The 20,490-nt window shown below is 47.8% G+C and overlaps 1 protein-coding gene and 1 non-coding gene across 5 annotated transcripts in view; one reads left to right on the forward strand and one right to left on the reverse strand.

Moving 5' to 3' along the window:
• The window catches only part of LOC144137774 (epsin-2-like), a 48,486-nt gene extending 41,731 nt beyond the window's left edge, over nt 1-6,755 (forward strand). For all 4 annotated transcript variants that reach the window (XM_077669744.1, XM_077669747.1, XM_077669746.1 and 1 more), the window contains one exon: nt 3,734-6,755. In XM_077669744.1, the coding sequence (XP_077525870.1) occupies nt 3,734-4,023 (290 nt within the window). In that variant the 3' untranslated portion in view covers nt 4,024-6,755. The remainder of the gene's footprint in view (nt 1-3,733) is intronic.
• Nucleotides 6,756-13,287: 6,532 nt separating this feature from the next.
• Nucleotides 13,288-13,361, reverse strand: Trnat-agu (transfer RNA threonine (anticodon AGU)). The gene has a single exon. It is a non-coding gene; the product is annotated as a tRNA-Thr (tRNA).
• Between the last annotated feature and the right edge of the window lie 7,129 nt (nt 13,362-20,490).

Here is a 20,490-nt window from a genome sequence, read left to right on the forward strand (position 1 = left end):
GGAACCACACCATGGCCGGAGATGGTGAGGATGAGGCGCGTAGGGTATTGTTGAGGTAGTGCCTGCGCTGGGCTAACGTATGCCAGTCCTAGTAGTTTGCTGGCTTGCTGCCGCCGCTACTGTTGAGGAGATCTCATGAAGAATGCCTTTTTGGGCCACTTTGGACTGCCCACAACAGCTGTGCGGAATATTGTTTAGGCTAACAACAGTGTGATGGGACTGGGGAAGCAGAAGGAAAGGCAGGCACTGGTTGCCAACTTCAGCTCTGTGCAGTGAAATAGCAGTGCAACAGGAGTGTGGCTTGACATCCAGGCGTCAGACCAGCTCATGTCCAAGTGCATTTTGAGTGCAAACAACCTGTGGCAAGTAATTGTTTTTAATTGAGGGTGATGGAAGGGCTGCTCTGTCCATAAGGCAACAACAACAAGCACAGCTGTTATTTCTTGTAGGAAATAGCTCCTGAGAAAGCTCTTCCCTGTATTTCTTGAATTATGGTGGAGTTTTTGCACTTTTGTTTTCATAGCTACACACAAGAAAAGCAGATTTGTACAAGGGTCAACCTAGAATGCACTGTTTATAGATGCTGGAAGTCTCTTGTCACAGAGTACTGTATGCCGCCTTCCTCCTAAAGGGAGTTTATCTAGGGAAATGTAATGGAACTGGGAATTCGGTTACCTGAGATAAAGGTGCACACTGGACAGTGTTACTGAGGGGCCATGCCCTCTGGCCTGCACCCTCCATGCCCGTGCAGGTCAATACATGCCAGCTGCTAAACTGGTTCAGAACACAGGCCGTGGGAGCACCTCTGCTTCGCAGTAAATAAAGGCAAAGTCTGTTGGCGCTGCATTGAGGGAATGAAGACTCAACTCTCCTAAACATTTACTCGATAACACAACTTAGTAAGGAAACCTGCTTTTCAAATTAGGAAACACCTTATTCGGTAAGGTCTACTAAAGTTTCTGTGGCTTTTTCTTTGATGGCTCATGACAGCCGTTGCAAGCAAGACACATGGCAGGCGAATCAGGTTGCCCCTGTTCGCCCCCAGTGCAGGGAGCTGACCACAGACCGCTTTTTGATACATGGAGCCCCTGGGGGGTTTCGCCACTTGTGTGTATATTGGGTAACTCTGGCTAGTATGACCACACATACTCTGCTCAAAAGGAAAGCACCTTCACTGACACGTCGAGTAGCTGCCTTCACCCGCATTGACAAATGATGGCCTTCTATCCAATTGTAGTTGCATTTTGGGACCTGTGCTAGGCTGGACTCTTTTTTTTTTTTTTTTTTTTCCCTCACAAATGTGTGACCATAGTTTCCCTTCAGTGTCAGTGCACACAGTTTTTATCCTGGCTTTGGTTGGTACCCAATTCTAATGCCGAGCAATTTTTGGACACATGTTCTCAGAGGGTCGGCATTAGTTCCAGGTGCACATGTAAGAATAATAGATCTCCTGAATGAATGCGCAATTTTTGCTTCATTTGAGGAGGAAGGTGTCCATCACAGTGAGCAAAATTAGTCTCTTGAATTAACGCACTCTCACCACGCGTCATTTCTACACCTGCCTCCACACAGAACTCTCCAGTTGACGTGGCTCACCTTGTTTCAACAACATTGGGCACGATAACCTGTCTGTGTGATTTAAGTACATTTAGGGTGGGTGGTGTGATTGAATCTCTGCTGATAGTTAATTCATTTGTAATTATTACGTTAGTAAGGTTCCTTGAAGTTAAAGGGACACTGAAGTGAATTTGTCAAGCTCCCGTTTTTGCTTGCACTGCGTAGACTGGCTCAAATTAGCACACTTTTCATCGTTTATCCGGTTGACAAATCGGTAATTATTTTACAAAGCGTGAAAGAAGCAAAACTACCATGCGCGGTTTGCGGCGGCCGCTACAACTAAGGCTGTGACGTTGGGAGGAGGGGCGCCGTGATTGGACGATGCCCAAGGTTAGCAATCACACAAGTTTCGGTTTCGGTTCTGTAAAACATAACCAATGGCGTTGTTGGATGGGCATTCTCAATATCTCAGTAATCATCGTACCGCGCTTCTGCCATGTTGTCGGCTGTAAAATGCACAAGATAAGCCTCCCAGGACGGCTTGTAGTCGTAGCATTCACTAGCCGAGACCTACGCAGTGCATGAACGCCCTCCGCGTACCCGCAGACGCCCAAATGTCATGCGCTTTTCCCCCATATTTGGAGCTTGCCTCCCTCATGCCTGTATCGTAAAAAGCGTGTTCGCACCAGGCCAGGGGTCTGTTCATTCTGGCCTGTGCCCACTGCCTGCAAGCAGTCGGTGCTTATGGCAACAGCACGCCAACGAGAACTCGCTAGCGCGCCAGTGCCAGCCTGCGCGCGTTTTGTGAACTAGTTCGTGTAGCCATGAACGTTGCGGCCCAAAAAAAGGTGAACTCAATATAGAAAACATCGGCGGAAAACAAAAAAGTTAACTTACAAAAAAAAAAAAAAAGCACGTACCCGCGGGGATTCGAACTCGTGACTTGCAAAACATTTGCGGTGACATACCTCGCGCCCCAGACCACCGAGCCACGGAGCGGGACGCGGAGGCTTTGCTAATATAGGGTATATATTGTACAACCGGTTTACACGTTTATTTAGTTTTGGCATTTCAAGCAGCTTAGGTGACTATTTGTTGTACTGCGATCGTGCAGTAAGCGTCGCCCGAGTTTCCACAGTAGCTCACGTCTAGCAATTGCATTTCGTAGACGGAAAAGCGTTCGCAGATGCGTAGTCGTGCTGCTGACCGCTGTGCTTGTTCGCCCAGCGCAAAAAAGTGCTTCCCGCGCCCTAGTTTTACGCTGTACGGTAAAAATATGAGTTGATTTTATTTCGTTAGTACCTATATTGACTTTGCTGACTCTTCTCCCGCCTTCAAGAGGCCTTATATTTTCCTACTGGCGTACCAGTCAGCGAAGCGTCGCATGTGCGCTTGTGCAGTGCTTGTGTGAAGCGACCTTGACTTGGAGCTAGATACAGTATACAAATAAACCAAGTAAAGAAAGGCACATTCTTCCATTCACAAACGTGTCCTGGCTTCGTTTCAACTAAGTGAACGAATTGCGACCAAGCAATTTTTTTTAACCTCCTTGATTGCAACGACCCGCCGGCGGCCGGCGGACGAAACGCTGGGCCGACTGACTCTGTTGGCCGGGGAGCCGTGCAGTAGCGCAGCCGTGGCGCAGCCAATTGCCAGCTCATCCCCTCCTGACGTCACACGAAAACGCCACAGAAAATGGGCGAGCGTAAAGAGAGGAGGACAGCATTTTCGAATTAGTTTTTCTACTAAATAAAATCGCGTAAACGCGCCTAGAGTGGTCGAAACATGGCCTGGGGACTCCGGACTACAATTTGCGCTAGTAATCCCGCAATGTTTACATATCACTTCAGTGTCCCTTTAAGAAAATAATGGGTCACCGAACCTTGCCACCTGGGCGGAGTACCAGACCACGGCAATGGAAAGAGAGCATGGTTGCTTGAAACTGGCCACTGGCACTGATTTCCAGTGGAGCCTCAGCCACACATTGCAGTGCGTCTATTAAGAATTAGCTTTCAGGGGTGGTTGCGTATTTTTCAGCTTGCTAATCCGAGTTCTTAGGGCATGACCGCTTATGTTGAACAGGTCTGGTTTTATTATTTTGACCAGGGAGAGTTTCTGATATGCTTGATAACTTTTTTTTTTTTTTCCCTCTTGCTTTTTTTGCGGGAACCCCCAGGCCCCCTGGTGGGAGGAGCTGCGAGCGTGTCTCCGGCCCCAAACCCGTTTGCATCACCGCTCACTGCGCCCTCGCCCCCCGGACTCATGACGAGCCCCGCTGGTGCCGCCGCCAGCAACCCCTTCCAGGCGACCAAGCCGCCCACCATCAACGAGCTGCGGCTGCAGAACAGCGCCTTCCCGCCCGTCTCGCCCGTGGCGGCGGCCACCCTGACGCCCCAGGGCCCTCCCCCTCCGCGCTGCGGCTTCATGCCCACCGCGGCCGTCGCCCAGCAGAACCCCTTCCTCTGAAGAGTTCTGCTACGGAGACCCTCCGCGAAGACACGGGCGTCTCCCTCCTCCCCCTCAACCCTGTGCTTGGCAGCATTCTTGTGCATTTCTTCCCCACTTCCCCGAGTTGCATGGCAAGTCGAGGAGCAGACCCGGGATGCGCCTTCTCGACCCCCTCTTGTGAGGATTAGGTTACCTCTGATTTATTGTACATATAGGGGCCGAAGGAACCGTAGGGGCTGAAATTGAATTAAACTCAGTCATCGGGCGCGAAATAGGCAGTGGGAGAGGAAGATTCCCGTAGGAGGGCAAGCACATGGAAAAGTGAGATCGGAAAAACTACTTTTAAGTCCGGTGTGTTCATTTGTCCATTTGCGTCGCAGTTCGTTCAGATTCTCGCCCCCTCTGGGGTGACACTTTTTTCAGGAGAGTGGACAAGTGCGCATCCTAATGACATTTGCCTGCAAACTGTTGGGTGCACTGCTGTGGGCTGCCATCCTAGTGTTACACTGGAGAGTTGACTGCAGGGACAAGAGAAGCAGGGGAGTGGTGCATTTCAACTAGCCCTATTCGTGCAATCATTCTTTCTCCCCCGTTTTAGTCCTGGACGCTCGTGTTGCGCGCTGGGGAGAGAGAGCGGCAGTGGAAAGGGTCCGTGTTGGGCGCTGCCAGCATTGCAGTCTTATGTGCCCTCCTTTCTGGCATAGGAACTAGCAAGCGAAGGCAGGAATTGCGTTTGGGGGAGGTTTCTCCCTCTCGTCGAAGTTGCAACTACTGCGGATAAATTTTTTTTAGGCTGGAAGAGCCGGTGACCCTAGCTTTGCACACACCCTGGACGGTGTTGAGAGCTTGTTACGGCGTGCTTGTGACCGTTTTCTCAATGGCCCGCTGTGTAAGGGGCTGCACCTGGTGTTGCAAAAGAACTACACCACCTCTGAACTATATTGGTGGCCTGAATTGTGAAGGTGCCTGGTGATGTCTGTGTCACCGAGTTGCCACTGCAGCTTGCGAGAAACACAGAAGCCTTTGGACGGCAGAGACTGTTTGTAATGCAGATGGCCTTGCCTTTGCCCAGCACAGCAGATGACTGTAAAAGGCTATGAAAGACCATGAGAAGGCAGCATTTGTGCACAGCAAAGCTTATCTGGCACTAAATCAGCTTTTACGGCACCTGTTGTGCCAGGAAGCAGTCATCGAGGGGCGCATTCAGCAGTGCGAGTGTACCTTGCCCAGTCTTGAATGTACATGCAGCCATTCTTGCCTCTCAAGCGCCGCAGTTTAGCAAATAGTCCATGTTGCATCGCGCATAAAGGTTTGCTTGATGACAACGTTTGGTAAATTTAAGAGGATGCTCCCTTGAGAGGGGGGAAGAGGGTGAGGTGAACTTGCGGCTCTCACTAGTTACGCTTTCCGAGTCCAGCACTTTTTATCGTGTTACGGCAGACCCCGCCCCCAACACCAGCTACGAGATGTTTTAATTTTCAGGGCCGTAATGGCACAGTCTAGCCAAGCTAGGTGTGGGAGGTGAACTGAGCATCTGTTTCTGTCCATACAGTGTTGCTTTTGTGAGGGCTTTGGCTGTGTGTGTGTGTGTGTGTGCGTGAAGTGGATCCACTTTTGTTTTCTTTTGGCTTGAATGTGCTAGCATAAATCTTGTCTATACTGCGACTACCTGTTCCTAATTTGAAAAAGACTTACCACTTGGGCCATGCACTACCTGCCTTTCTATCTGATGAGGTTTCGAGCCAAGGCAGTGTTGTATGACCAGAAGAAGAGTCCCTTTGTTACTCCTTGCTGCGCGTGTGACATCTGTCGTCATTTTAGCCTGTTTGTGTGCTGGAAACTTGGAACTAACACTGAAGTGGTGTGTGTAGTGGCGGTGGGCTTTGCAGATGTGCGGGGCCATGTTTGTGGTGTGCCAGTTTCGAGGGAGTGTGGTGATAGTGTGTCTAGAGGGTGGGTGAATGGGCCCTTGGGAAGGTGCTGTAAGCCTGTGGCAAGATCTGGAATGGTGAATGTGCGTGAGTGCGTGCTGAATTGTTTGAAGGGGATGAACGGGGAGGAGTTATTTGCCGAGTGTATAGAAGGGTCTGTGCAGCAGAAAACATCTGGCTTGGGTCTCCCTTAAGAGCTCCTCCTTTCTCAGAGAGGGACGAAAAGACTTGGGGGTGCAGGGGTCACTGAACAAAGCTCAGAGACATGTTTTTGGCTGTCATGATTGCGGTCATACAAGTCTTAGCACAGGATCCTTTTTCACTGCGCTGTAGTTGGGGGGCTAAGTCTGTTGTGAAGCTGCGGCTTTGTAACATTACAATAGAATGGCTACATGTCATGCACGAGGAACTTCGTTATGACACCAGCAGCTTGGAAAAAATCCTTGTCAGATGAGTTTTCTTTCTTCAGAGTTTTAATATAGATTTTATACAGAAGTGCTTAGGTAATTTTTCTTGCCCATATCAAGTGCTGAATAAAACTGTTTCCTTCGATTTTTTTTTTTTTTCTGTGGAGCATTGCATGTTAAGGTAATACTGTGTACATTATTGAGCGCACTGGAGAAAATTATATTTTTACATTTTGTTCTTGAGTTTAAAAAGCTGAGGAATTTTGTGTGTGCTTGTTTCTGTTGCAATGCAGGCCAGTGCTAAGGTAAAATGTTGTCGAACATTCTGTCAACTCTGTGGCTGGAAAACATCTCAGTCTATTGGCCTCCAAGGCCGGTGACAATTATAAGTAAATAAATAAATTAAAATGCACTGTTCTGTCAGTTGGGTGAGTCATTCTGGCTTAGGTTGTTTTGTTTATGACCCCTAACTTTGCCTGGTGCTCTGGCCCAAAATGGGTGGCCTTTTCCAAAGAGAGACTCTGCCTTGAGTGTGTCATGGTACTCTTTTTCTCCTCCTTATAAATGACATTCATAAATGACTAATTCCAACTGAAACTGTGGGCTTGCTTTTGAATGATGCAGGTCTGAAATATCTGCGCAAGTTTGCTTTGTATTTGTGCCTTTTGTGGTGGTGAAAATGCAGCTAAACCTCATTATAATGAAATTGAAGGGGTGCCATGATCTGCTCGTTATAATATTTTGTTATAGCCATAGCGGTCATTTACTGTAAATATTAGGCACTGCACTTACCCTAAACAAATAATGGACGAAATTTCATCTTGCCGCGTGGCGGTACACAACAAAATTACCACATTCCGGAGATAAAAAGGAAATTCATGCACCTATTTTATTGCAGATCTAAATACATAACTCGTATTTCAAAGAAGTTCGTAATTGGACATCGATGCGTCTTCCTGATGCAAACTATGGCTCACTCAGCTTCTTGCCTGGTGTGAAAGCTTTTATTATAGCCGCCTTCATGGGCCCAATTCTCTAAAACGAGAGGCTGTCGTTTTGAAACGACGGGGTAGCGCCATGCAAATGTGTTTTGGGGGCTGGGGCCGCCGCTTTGAGCTGTTTCGGGACGTGAGAATCCCTGCAGAAAAGCACTGTGGCAAGGGCGTGAAGCGACACCCACTGCCCCTTGCCGTTTCGCATGTCGCTTTGCGCCCTTGCCACAGTGCTTTTCTGCAGGGATTCTCACGTCCCGAAACAGCTCAAAGCGGCGGCCCCAGCCCCCAAAACACGTGCATTTGCATGGCGCTACCCCATCGTTTCAAAACGACAGCCTCTCGAATTGGGCCCCTGGTCTAGTGTTATAGCCGCTCTCTCTCTATCGCTTTTGCTTCCTGCCTGGCACAGTCGTGTTGCCCGAATCACGTGCAGCACGATAAAAGATAAGACTGAAGCACCTCAAAACACACACCCAACTTCAACAATGCGGTTTCCGCGGCACATGTTAGCAAGTGACAAGTCAACGAGGCGCGACGTGGGCAGCCGCCGCGCATAGCGCGTGCACTGGCTGCATGCCATGTGCAGCAAAAGGAGGTGGGAGCCATAGATTTTCTTGCACAAAGAAACTCTATGGTGGGAAGCTTCGCTGGCGCAGCGGGCACAAGGGCACGCCGTCCAGCTTTGAGTGCATTGCTTGAGGACGCACGGCGGGAGTTTTGAACTGCTGAGTACAGTTGTGGCATTGCACACCACCTGAAATGTGTGTTGGCACTGTCGTGAAACAAAATTTTATTTCCTAATGAAATTTGTTTGTTATATCCCATAATGGGCAAATTATAGCTTGTTAAAACCAGGTTTTAAATGCATTGGTATCTATGGGGGCCTCCAAGAGGAATTAAGATTTGCTCATTATATCCTTTATTTTGTAATAGCCCATCTCGCTATGACAAGGTTTAACTACCGTATCTCCCCATCTATTAAAGGTGGGTGTAGTTGCTTTTTAGTGTGCATAATGTTACCACCTAATATTTCCTACTGGAAGCCAGTTCTTTGAATTGAACCACTATCACCGTCTTGGAGTTGCTGCCATATTACCCTGAAAAAATTTTAAATGAAAAGCCAACCCACTGTTCAAAAAAAGAAGTTCAGGTAATTTGCTTTCGTATATTTGAGAGGGCTTGTCTTAATACAGGTTGTAACAAGGTGTCTAGCGACCGGGAAAACAGGGAAAAGCCGGGGAATTTTGATCCACTGGGAAAAGTCGGGAAATTGTCGGAATTTTTCAGTCAAGTAGTACCAGTCAGGGAAAATTACTTCGGGGCCTGCCCACACAGTTTTAGAATAGGGGAGACCAGTGTTGGAGGCCCCCACGAAGTTACCGAACGCAACACGTTCGCGCGCGACGAAAAGGAAAAAGCAGCCATGTTGACCGTCCGAAAGCTTGAGACCACCACAGACCACGTACGTTAAAAACCTGGTCAATCTAAAAACAGCGTTCTTTTAGATGCAGAGCATCTGATTCACTCGCCTTGTCCGTCCGGCGTCGTCGGCGTTGTCCGCCCCTCCCCCATTCTCCTTGCCGCGCCAGCTGCGCTCTCCGCCGCTCACCCCCTCTCCTCTCCGATAGCGAACACTCTCTCGCGAGGGGCATTCATGGAGGAAAGAAAAGTTCGATTGGCTTGGCTTGGATTTGGATTGGATTAAAGTGGATTGTGTTGCGTCATAGCCGCGGCACGTTGCGTCATAGCCGCGGCAGACGCGCTGGGGCCGGCGCATGTGCAGTACTCTCTTCCGCGGTTTCCTCTCCTTCGGGCGCGCTGCGCACCGTACGAACGGCAACGGTGTGCCGTTCTCCGGCGAAGCGACATCCACGCTTGGCATGAGGCGCGATTCTCATCGACGAAGGGATAATACATGGTTCGAAGCCAAACCAGTGGTAGAAGAGCTTGAACGCAACTACGTGCGATGCCTGGAGGGTCTCTTCCAAGCGTCATCTCCCCTGGGAAAGCCCGGGCACTGAGGGCCGGGGGAACGCCTGTCCCCTGTGTAACCGGTGGGTATCCGGCGGTGGGGTTCGAACCCGCCACCTCCCGCAGCCGAGACGGGTGCCCTAACCACTGGGCCACGGCCACTCTACCCTTTAACGAGAGATGGAGGATCTTGCTGACCAGCCCCGCCCTGGAGGATCAGCTACTACTGGTCACCAGGGGCCAGGCGGCGAGAGCAGCATATGGATTCCCGTGAACAGGGAACCACCTCCGTCCAGTGTCGAGTTCGCAACGAACGACTCTTAAATAAAGTTTCTTCTCTCTCTCTCCACGCTTGGCTCAAACACCTACAGTCGTACGCCGCTTTACAAATACGCCAACGTCGTCATCGACTGGGACCGGCTTACGCAGTCCCCTCAACGTTATGCGCGCTATAAAACGCGGTGCCTGCGCCGCTCCGCTCCATCGTTCCAGCGCCGTTCCTCCGCAGTCCAACGCTGCAACGTGGACCCCCTATGCGTCGCATCTACACAGGGGTTCCCACGAGGGGAGGTGGGAGTTTTTGTTAAAGCCCAGTTTGTATTTCGCGCGTTCGGTTTTCTGACTGCCTTGATGGTAGTTCGCGTCGCAGCTGACAGATGGCGCCACCAGTCCACGGCGCGCGCGCCGCTCGTGGGACCTTGTTCTCGGCGGTTGCACTCGGTCTTGCAAGAGGTAGCGTCAAACATCCCCCTCGCGAGGGGCACGATCAAATGCAGAGCATTTCCGGGGGTGCACGACGTTAAGTAGTTTGCGTTACGTTAATGTTGTTGCACTTGTGGCAACTGCTGACGAGAGAGCGCTCGTCAGCAGTAATATGAATGAGTCAACGATATAAGGCGCGTTCATAGCGTCCCATTCTGTGTCGGTTCTGTGGCGCAGTGGGTAGAGCACCATGTACACTGCGTTCCGCCCGCAGGATCGAGGGATCGAAACCTGGCGCCGGATAGTATTTTCTTTTATACAGTGTAGGGGGGTGCGGACAGCGACGGTGCGGACTACGACGGGACAACGCGGGTGACATCGTGAGTTACTGAAATGCTCTGCATTTAAAACGTGAACCGCATGAAACGTTTTCTGGCTTTTCTGCAAGGTTAAGTCTCCTGCCACACGCGTGGCACGAGCCACGCCCCCCCCCCCCCCGCAACGGCTGCTGCCACGAAGAAGTGACGTCAAGCTAAAGTAGTGACGTGACTTCCTGTGACGTCACAAAACAAACGTCATATTTACGTCATTTGATCATGCCGCTTTTTTGTGTTAACGACGACGGCAGCCGGGTGTTCGCGTCTTGTGTCCCGATGTTCTCCGCCCGTGGTTCGAATGGCAGGCCTGACGAATCGTTACGTCCTTATCTCCCTGTACAGCGGCTGCCTCGCGGCGCTTTTTTCTTGTTGGGAGGTGTGCTTAAATATTGTAATTATTTAGATTGGGTATTTTTTGTGAACTTGCTGTTGCACGTCTTGGTAAGCCTAACGCATTGTTTTCTGCACGCTGCTTCGCCCCGCTTTTTACATGCTCCTAGAACTGTAGTTTAATATTTTGTAAGCTTCACGTTGTCTTGCAGTTCGCGTGCTATCGGCTTTACGCGCCTGCATTTGTTGTGCCTCGCTTCTTCCATGCCAAGCCTTGTGTTCTGATTCTGGGTGGTGGCTCAATTATAAAACGTGGGGATCAGTATTTTCCATCGCCTCGCGCCGTGGCGAGCGACGTAGTGTCAGCGTGTGCACGAATCGAGTGTCGTCAGGTAGCGCACGGCATCATCGAACGCAATCCGACCTCGCATATAGCTTCTGCAATTTTTCCCCCGGGGCAGTAGTACTGTCGCCGAGAAATGTATCCTGACTATTCCGCAGAAACGATCTGTGCACGTGGCGCTGCAGAATCCGTGCAGGGAGCGCAGCTTCACTTCCGTGGGTGGAGCCCAACTGCCCGTCCAAAGATATATCTACTCAAGATACCACTGAAACCATTCGCTGACTGGCTGGCTTCTTGTGCAAGGAGGCTCAAGCTCCAACTGTGCAAGCATGGGAGAAGTGCAGCCGATAAGATCGCCGTGTGAGCCAAGTTTGGAACTTATATAGTCCTATAAAAGTCCGGTGTGCATAAGGTTAACAAGTGACAGTTCAGTTATTGTTCATCTATGCTCAGATTTGTTGCTTAGAGTACCATTGTGCTTTCAACTTAGGAAGTCTTAATGAAATGATAGGCAAAGCTTAAAATTACTGCTTGGCTTTTATTTCCCTTTCCTTCGCTCCAGTACCTGTCGCCTCCTCTAACCTAGTTAGGCAACAGAACTTCCTCCTGCATCTGCTTTGAGTATGTATTTTGATAGGCTCGTTCCTTACTCTTGTGTTTGCCTTGGTTGGAATTGAACATAACCAGCCACAATACTTCCATTCACTCTCAGCAGGATGGGCTAATGATGATGAGAGCTTATCTCTGAGGCTTGCAGTCTATGCACAAATTCCAAGTGGCTGTGACATCTGTATGCCCATTCCAAGCACTCTGCGGAGTTCAACTTGACACTAATGCTTGTATTCGCAACTGGTGAAGCGTGTTAAGCGTCTACTGTCCAAGCCTTTGGGGTAGTGAACAGGAAGAGTTTCCAATTGTGAGGGGACGTTTCACATTCTATTGCTTTTTAACTCCGCACTGTGTAAACTGTTTTGGAAAATTGCTCAAGTGAATTTACTTAGTGGTAAGGGGCATTATAAAATGTCCCACATTTCGTTCACAATGATGCAAGTCTCGTCAGAAGCCGGCTGCTAGAAAACACATTCACGGGTTGTGTGTTGTGTGCCCATTAGCCGTTTCTTTTTCTTCCACAAAACGGGCACTTAAACAATCCTTTAAGCCAACAGGCTTAAAAAATAGTTTATCAAGTACAACTTCGGGGTAATGGTTGGTGTCGAGCGTGACATTGCCCACTACCGAGAGTACTTCTTAATACCTTGTGCAAGAACTGGAGCCAAGGCCACGTGCGTGGATGTGAATGCCTGTCGGTGTTTGTGAAAGTTGCAGTACAGCTGGAAGGTGTATGGATCATGGGTGGCTTCAACAATAAAATGACTGCTGAACGTACTTTTGCTCTGGTATCAATGAGCAGCATGTGAGCATTGATAAGTGCTTCACTGTTGACATTTTTGTTACACAAAAGCAGGCCATTTTAAGGCCCCCTGGCAAATATTCATGAAAAACACTGGACCAAAAAGCTGCCAACACATGGAAACCATGTTGATCACGGCACCTTTCCTAGTACTTCAGTACTGTTTATCAGCGCTGCGTTTTTTTCCCCCAACTGGTAAACTATCCCAGTGTTGCACCTTAAGCCAGAAATCAAACACTTGCTTGTCAATGACAAGTGATCTGCCAAACTTCCGTGTCTATGCAAAACGTGAGTATATAGCTCTACTTTCTGTGCACTGTTTGTGGTGTGAAGCTCGATTTCTAAAAAAAATGCCAGGGTTCTTCTGGAAGATGCACAGCATTAAAACCTCAACAAAAAAGGAATAAGCAAGCGATACTCTTGCACTACACTAGAGTCCTGCGGGAAAGCCAAACCAGCAAGTGATCTTTTTCTACAAAGCGCTGCAGACGAGCCAAGAAAAAGATTCCTTTTTGCGGACACCAACGCTACGCTGGAAAGCCAAAATGTGTGGTGTCTGTTACTGCAGATTAGCTGCAAGACAAGCATGTTCACGCAAAGATTTATGAACCAGGCTGGCGGGGTAACAAAATCATTGAATGAGGTTACAACAAAATGTGTTATGAAAAATGATATAGACGACCAGATTTTAGGGGAAATCCCCAAGGTGGAGTAAGTTTCTGTAAAGGAAAGTTTGACATCCACCTAAATGCAGCCAAACGGCTACAAAGGAAAGCTACAGCTTTCTCGGAAACTTCGCAGTTGAAGAAAAATTCGTCCTGGTCCAGGATTCGAACCCGGGACCACTGCTTAACTGGAGCAGTCGCTCTACCAACTGAGCTAACCAGGAGGCTAGTCGTTAGTAGCGCGAAAGCGAAATGATCAACAACTCGAAGTGAAGCAGTGGTCCCGGGTTCGAATCATGGACCAGGACGAATTTTTCTTCAACTGCGAAGTTTCCGAGAAAGCTGTATAGCTTTCCTTTGTAGCCGTTTGGCTGCATTTAGGTGGATGTCAAACTTTCCTTTACAGAAAAATGATATAATACTGTTTGCTATAAATAGCAATTAAAGGTATAAAATGGTTTTGACACTGGTTAAGTGGCCTGTTGGAAATCATTGGCAAAACCTAAAGAGCAACATTTCATACAGCTGCAAATGTGAAATAGCAAAGCGTGGTTGGGGCCTGAATTCAGCAGGCATGCTCCAGCTGAGAATGTATAATTGCAGAGCAAAATAATTATAAAGGCCTAAGGGTAAAGGTGAGCTTAGTTGAGTTACCACCAAGGTATTTGGTAGAGAGAATAGTTACAAAAATAAAGAAGCAACATGGGAAGCTTTATCCCTGATTTAAGTTTATCAGCACTGAGCTTCATGTTCTGCATGTCCCATTGAAGAATGTTACACCTGCATGCACTCGGCACATCACATTTTACGGTATAACACAGTTTACTTCGAACATAGGTAAATAAGAGAATATTGCATAAGCAGTTCATTTATACGTGAAATAGAAACAGCAGGGTTTTTAAAACGAAGCCCGTAAGTGTGTTGAATGAAAGGGACCAATGATGAGTTTATGTTGTTACTAATAACAAATTTCAACGACCTTGTCTGAAACAAACCCCTTCTATGGAGGGACTGTGTGTAATCATAAGATTTTTTTTTATAAAAGGTTGTAAATGCCCTGTAAATGTATGTCAAAAGGTATTTTAACGCCCTAGTCGTGGCCTGTGAGTGATCGGCGCTTTTTTCTGGTGTTTAGATGATCAAGGGCTGTTGTACGGGATCCACCTTCTCTTCTCACTTTGGTCACCATCTTTCTTAGTCACTGCATTCATGTGCTTGGTCAGGAAGCTAACAAGCGAGGACGACAGTTGGCACCAACTATCAGCCGAGTTCCTTCAGGCTGGGACAATTGCTGGAGAGGCTAAACAATGTTTTTAAAATCCCTAACTGAGAGCTTTCACTTTTTGTTTTGTTAAAGAACATTTAGGCAACCCTTCAAGAACTGTCCGAAATAACAAAAATGACTATTGTGCCCGTTAGATATTTAATCTACACACAGTGAACAATGGCATAAAATCTATCAATGCGAACCTACCCTTTGAACCTGCTTAATATTTAGCAGAGACTCACTCCATTCATTAGCTGTTTTATGGCACTGTGGGTGGGCTACTGGTTTCCACCTATGGAGCGTGTGGGCCGCGCTAGTTTCCAGTCGTCCTGTCAAATGTTTTTGGAGACTAGCACTACCCTGCAGTGTACGAGCCATGGATTCCTTGGGTTGGCCATGTGAAATTCTAGTGAATCGTTACAAACCACCAAAGAAAGTGATCTTGTTTATCGACCGCTGTTTTGTGGCCACGAAAAGTTTCGTTCATTAAAAAGACTAACAAATGACATCAATTTTATTGCAAACTTCAAACAAATAACTGGTATTACAGAAAATGTGTAAAGCAGCTGGAGCTCCATAGCCACTTTCCAGCTATTTCTCCATGCCATCCGAAAATCTTGTTTGTGCGACTAACAGATACCGACCTATTCCACTGCAAAGAAACATAACTGGGCGATTGTAGTGGGGCCTCTAGTTCCGTTTGATCATATCACTTGAGTGTTTACGTACAGTTAACATACTGATGACTGTGTTTATAGTGCATGCACATATAACATCAATGTAGTTTGAAATTGGGATCTTTTTCACCATTTCTTTTTGTTAAATTCGCCCCATGACAGCCTTGATGTTTGCCTATCAATTACATTTGCAGCATGCTCGCTGCTTATACCTGTTTACACAAACAATCCGTAGATGCTTTCACGTTCCAGGCGCATCTTAAGATTCTCTTTGACGTTGCTTATTGAGCCTGTGCAGAACCCATAGGTTTTCATATGCTGGAGTGCATGTATACGTGTATTAGACATGATGGCCGGCCAAGCGTACACCCTTCCTATTACCGTCTGTACAGCCTCTTCTCTGACCCTATTGTCTGGGTGTCCTGAATTAACTTCCTTTGCATGAGGGACTCAGTCAAGTCTGGCCAACATAGCGTACACCACGGTACAGCCCAAGTAGCACCAAAACATTAGAAGAACGTAATTTTTTTGTTTGGTGTTAACGTTAGAGCAATGTTCTTAATGTCATTTTTTTGAAATGTTTAACTAATGTTGTCAAAAACGTTACAATAATGTTTTGGAAAACATTATTTAAACGCCTACAAAACATTTTTACAACATATTATTAATGTTAGCGTTACATTTCCCTACGTTGCAGTGAACAATCTAATAACGTTCAAAAAACGTTTAAAAACAATGGAAAACGTTACAACAATTTTCGCCAAACGTCATGCGAACAGTAAGAAAGCATTTCTACAACAAATAAATACTTTTGGAGTTACGTTTACCTAACCTTGCAGAAACAAGCTAGAAAACAGTTTAAGAACAACTAAAAACGTTACAGTAACGTTTCGTCAAACATTATTGGAACTGTGAGGAAGCATTTCAACAACATAATAATTATGTTGGATTTACATTTACCTATAACGTTGGAGAAAACACGCTTGAAACGATCTTTTAACATTTCAAAACCTTCTCAGTATGTGGACCAGGAACGTTACAGTGACGTTTTGCCAAACGTGTGTTGTTTCTGTTATCCCCGTATACCGGATACGATATATTTTAAAGCATTTTCAAAATAACAACGAAAAGTGAAATTTCAAATCAAATTTTATTTCATTTTGCATGGTTACATATATTTTTTTTTATTTACATTCCATTGCTGCTGCTGTGCAGGATAGGCTATGGAGTACGCTTAGGAGGCTCCATCCAGGGGCTGGCTGCGTCTGTGTGGAAAAAGGAAACAATTTCTACTGCAGTACTACGGTGCCTAGAATATAGCAGTACCACGGCCGCTGGGCGCTCTCATCCAGCGGCCGTGGCAGTACGCTGCAGCAGTAGGCTGTTTTTGCGCGAAAAAGTAGTTGCCGCCTAAGGATTTGTTTAGTTAACGAGAGCGCACACACGCACACACTAAATGGAGAGTAAACGAACAAGCAGCTACGCAGCAACTCGTGCAGAAGAAAGAAAGCGCACAAAATTTTGGGTCACCTGACTCCCAACTTGAATCCCCCGAGTTCATTGTTGCTTGCTTGCGGAGTTTTATGTCTTCTGCATGGTCCATATATTTTTAGGGTAAGTCTCGTGCCTCGCGCGGGGTACAAGATCTAGCCCCCTCGCGGCGGCTCCTGCCCCGCAGAAGTGACGTCAAACTAAACTAGTCACGTGACTTCCTGTGGCGTCACTATTTTTTTTTTGCACGTTTGAAGACGTTGTTTGACGGCGTGTGTGCGCCATGTGGGATTCCGGCCTTGGCTCCAACCGCAAGCCTACGCAACGTTACATCCTTATTGGCGGCGCGGGGCTAGCGGGGCCGGCAGCGGAGCGGCGGGAAGGAGCGGGGGGAGGAAAGCATCAGCCCTCCCCCCTCCCCCCCCCATTTTGCGCCTCCTCGCTGTGTTGCCATGACAATTAGTACGCCTCCAAGCTCAAGATGGCGGTGACGTTGCTATGGCAATTACAACTCACTTTTGCCAGCCCAGGCTCGCCAGGGGAGGATTTGGCGCTACGACCACAATTAGGCGGGACGCTGGGTTGAAGGCTAAGATGCCGCGGAGTGGCGGCAGCATTTGCACTCGCAGCGCCTGCGTCACGTCCACGGTCGCTTTTAAAGACGATAGTCTTTCTTGGGCTACTTAAACCCAGAAATTTTGGTCTGTCTGTATGTCTGTCTGTCTGTCTGTGACTCGATTCAGCCACCCGGCCAAAGCAAAACAATGCCTGCGCAATAGTCTTATATAGTCACAGCTATATCTACCCGTCTTGGTCCGGTGTAATGTTCATACTTGTCAACATTGTTGAAGAAGAACAAGACATTACGCAAATATGAGACAACAAATCAATACAGAAGTGATATTTGCAGTGTTCCTTTATAAAAATTCAAACCTGCGTAACTTTTGCGAAATTAAACACTTCATCAACTGCAGAAAAAGAATTCACTCCGCCGTCGCCTGCTGTCGCCCGCGCCACTATAGCTTCTGGCGCCATTTTAAGAAATCAACCGGCAGCAGTTACGCAAGGTTCCACTAGATAGTTTCCACGTTCTGCTTGCAACGCACGTGGAGTAGGGAAACGCGGTTCTATAAACGTTGAAGTAGGGTGCCTCGATTAACGCGCGTCTTCGCCGTACGGCAGCGTTCGCATCGAGACACCCGTAGGGTGCCTCGATGCGCGCCCGCTCCGCTGAGGGTGAGGACAACCGCGTCGTCTGCTAGCGCGACCGCCATTTTCTTGCATCCGCTAGGCGCGGGGCGCGCGTTTGCTGCGTGACGCGCCTTGATAGTGCTGGTCTCGCTAACAGTGTGGGTTTGATTTTGCTTTACTTTTGATATACATTCTTTTTCTATTGTAGATGAACAGAAGAGTAAGGTTTTGGTCAACGATTCTCTATTTTGAGGTGGTTAGCGAAGGTATGGTGAATGCCTTTCTTTTTTTACGATAGGTGACACGGCGGGAAACTTCTCGCCGTCGTGTCCTACCGGCGCCGTGAACTTGCTGTCGTTGCGTTTACATATAAACATAGCAGAAAGTAGGCGGAGTACACGAAGGAAGGGAACTGCTGCATATTCAAGTGCGAATGTCCGGCACGCTTACAGCCACCGAAACTATTATTCGGTACTTAATATATAGGATTGCCTGGCGGCAAACTGTGTCATGCATGCACTGTGCAATCTGAACGTGATTGATTGATTGGTGAAGTGATGAGGCGCCGTAGTGGAGGGCTACGGATTAATTTTGACCACATAGGAATCTTTAACATGCACCGAAATGTAGAACAAACGGGCGTTTTGTAGCTTCGTCTCCATCAGAAAAGCGGCCGCCGCGGCCGAGAATCGAACCAGCGTCCTTGGGCTGCGATCTAAACATAAAGGCTTAAACGGATGTAGGAATAATCATTTAATACCTTGAAGCAAAAATACACTATGTACAAAGTGATGAACGACATCCTCCACTGCTGATACATAATACATTATGTACAAAATGATACAAACACACTTCACTGCAGTTATAATACAGGTAATTATGATTACGCTCGAATGTTTTCGAACTTGCTTTTTGAGGTTTTGAATTGCGTTCTTAGCATGTGAGTGATGTTCTTGAAGTACGGTGTATCTTCTTTCTAGGTCTGCTAACTGCTTTTTCAACTCAGCACAATCCCTTTGTGTCTCACTAGCTGTGAGAGTTTCATTTGCCGAGTTTGGAATTCCGACACTCAAAGCTTCGACACCTGGGCTGTTGAGTTGGATGTTTTGCGATGACGCCTGCTGTGATACCGTGTGAGTTGACTCGGGGAGCATTTCCGCTGTCTGATGATGCGTGAGGTTCTTCAGCGGGGTTGTCCACCTCTTCATTGTTGGATGTGGGCTCAGACTGCTTTCTGTCTCTGGGTGGCCTTTGCTGCTTTGGACCGATTTCTTAAGTAATGTACGCACTTATACGAAAACACGGAATGAATGAAATGGTAAATGCCGACCTCTGATTCGGAAAGGCGTTGGCACAGCATTTGGCTTCAGCTTCTTCCATCCATCTGCCCGGTTTTGTTCAAAACAGGATCCTTGAAAGTGAGCCTGTTGTCAATATAGCTGCCTTTTTCTCCCAAGAAATAAGGATAAATGACGTGAAATTAAGCAAATCGAACAAACTGGCATCCACGCGTATCGGCTCACATCCGCACATGATTCACAAAATAGAGGTGTAATTAACACATTTCTTTTCACCTCCATGCGCTACTTTTATGGCATGATATGCGACGATAAATGTCTTAAATATTATCATTTTTGCGCACAAAAAGATTTATAACAGACCTTAAGTTGAGACAACACGGAGAAACACGAGCATAACGCGTCGCATGCAGTTTTACGCTTTGGGATGTATCATTCACACTGCCAAAAAATGGGCTTTTGGTGAAGTAAGCGTGATGCGCCGGGATGACGCTTTGGGACTGAGAAAGGTCGCACACCTTTTTACAACGAGCGCCTTATTTCGTGATACAAAGCTAAATGACCGAAGATCCAAAGCACCACACGTTTTATATCGCCCCCCCCCCTTCGCTTTAAGAGGCCACGTTCGTTTGCATCAATCAAAATATAAAAAGGCCGCAAAAGCATGATGAAACCTCCAACATAAACACGTAAAACCGTGCGTCTGGTATCAAGGAACAGCCACACACACAAGCTGACAATAGCCCCAAATGGATTTGGCACTGCTGAGAAGCCGGGTACTTAGACCCTTAGACGGCATATGCAGTCCTGAGTGCTTCGTCAGCTGCCACTTGTCCCCGCTTGATCTTCACCGTCCACAGAAGCCGCCTTTTTTGAACTCTTGAAAACGAAAACATGCTCCAGAGATATTTAGCGCTGTAGAACACAAGGGAACGCAGCACCCAGGCATTCATCAAAGATACTTTGTGAAGAGCGCCGCTTTTCGCGCGCCTAGCGCGGGAGTCGGCGGGGACGGGATGCAAGAAAATGGCGGCGGCGCCTCCCGAGAACCGGTCTTGGCGGCGGCGACCCCTTCAAAGAGTGGCGCCACCCTCTGCGGAGCGGGCGCGCATCGAGGCACCCTAGACACCCGGTTTGGAGCAGTGGAGCGCGGGGAATTTGAAATGATTTAGCAAACATTTGGCGTCTTTACCTTGGGAGGAGCGCGACGCAAGAGGAACAACATGAGAGGTGAGCGGGAAAGCGAAGGGAGGCATTTACTTCGCAAAAGCCGATAAAGACTATCGTCTTTTGACGTTATTTGCAACGAAAGGAGCAGATACGCGGCCGATATTTTTTAATTAAGCGGCTCACGAGATCAGTACGTGGGGGCATTGGCAGAAACTACCGGCGACACGGATTCGACAGGGCTACGGCAGCTTTGCTCTGT

The sequence above is a fragment of the Haemaphysalis longicornis genome, unplaced genomic scaffold, assembly GCF_048455015.1.
Source record: "Haemaphysalis longicornis isolate Haplotype H1 unplaced genomic scaffold, Haemaphysalis longicornis Haplotype H1 scaffold_5, whole genome shotgun sequence".
Taxonomy (NCBI): domain Eukaryota; kingdom Metazoa; phylum Arthropoda; class Arachnida; order Ixodida; family Ixodidae; genus Haemaphysalis; species Haemaphysalis longicornis.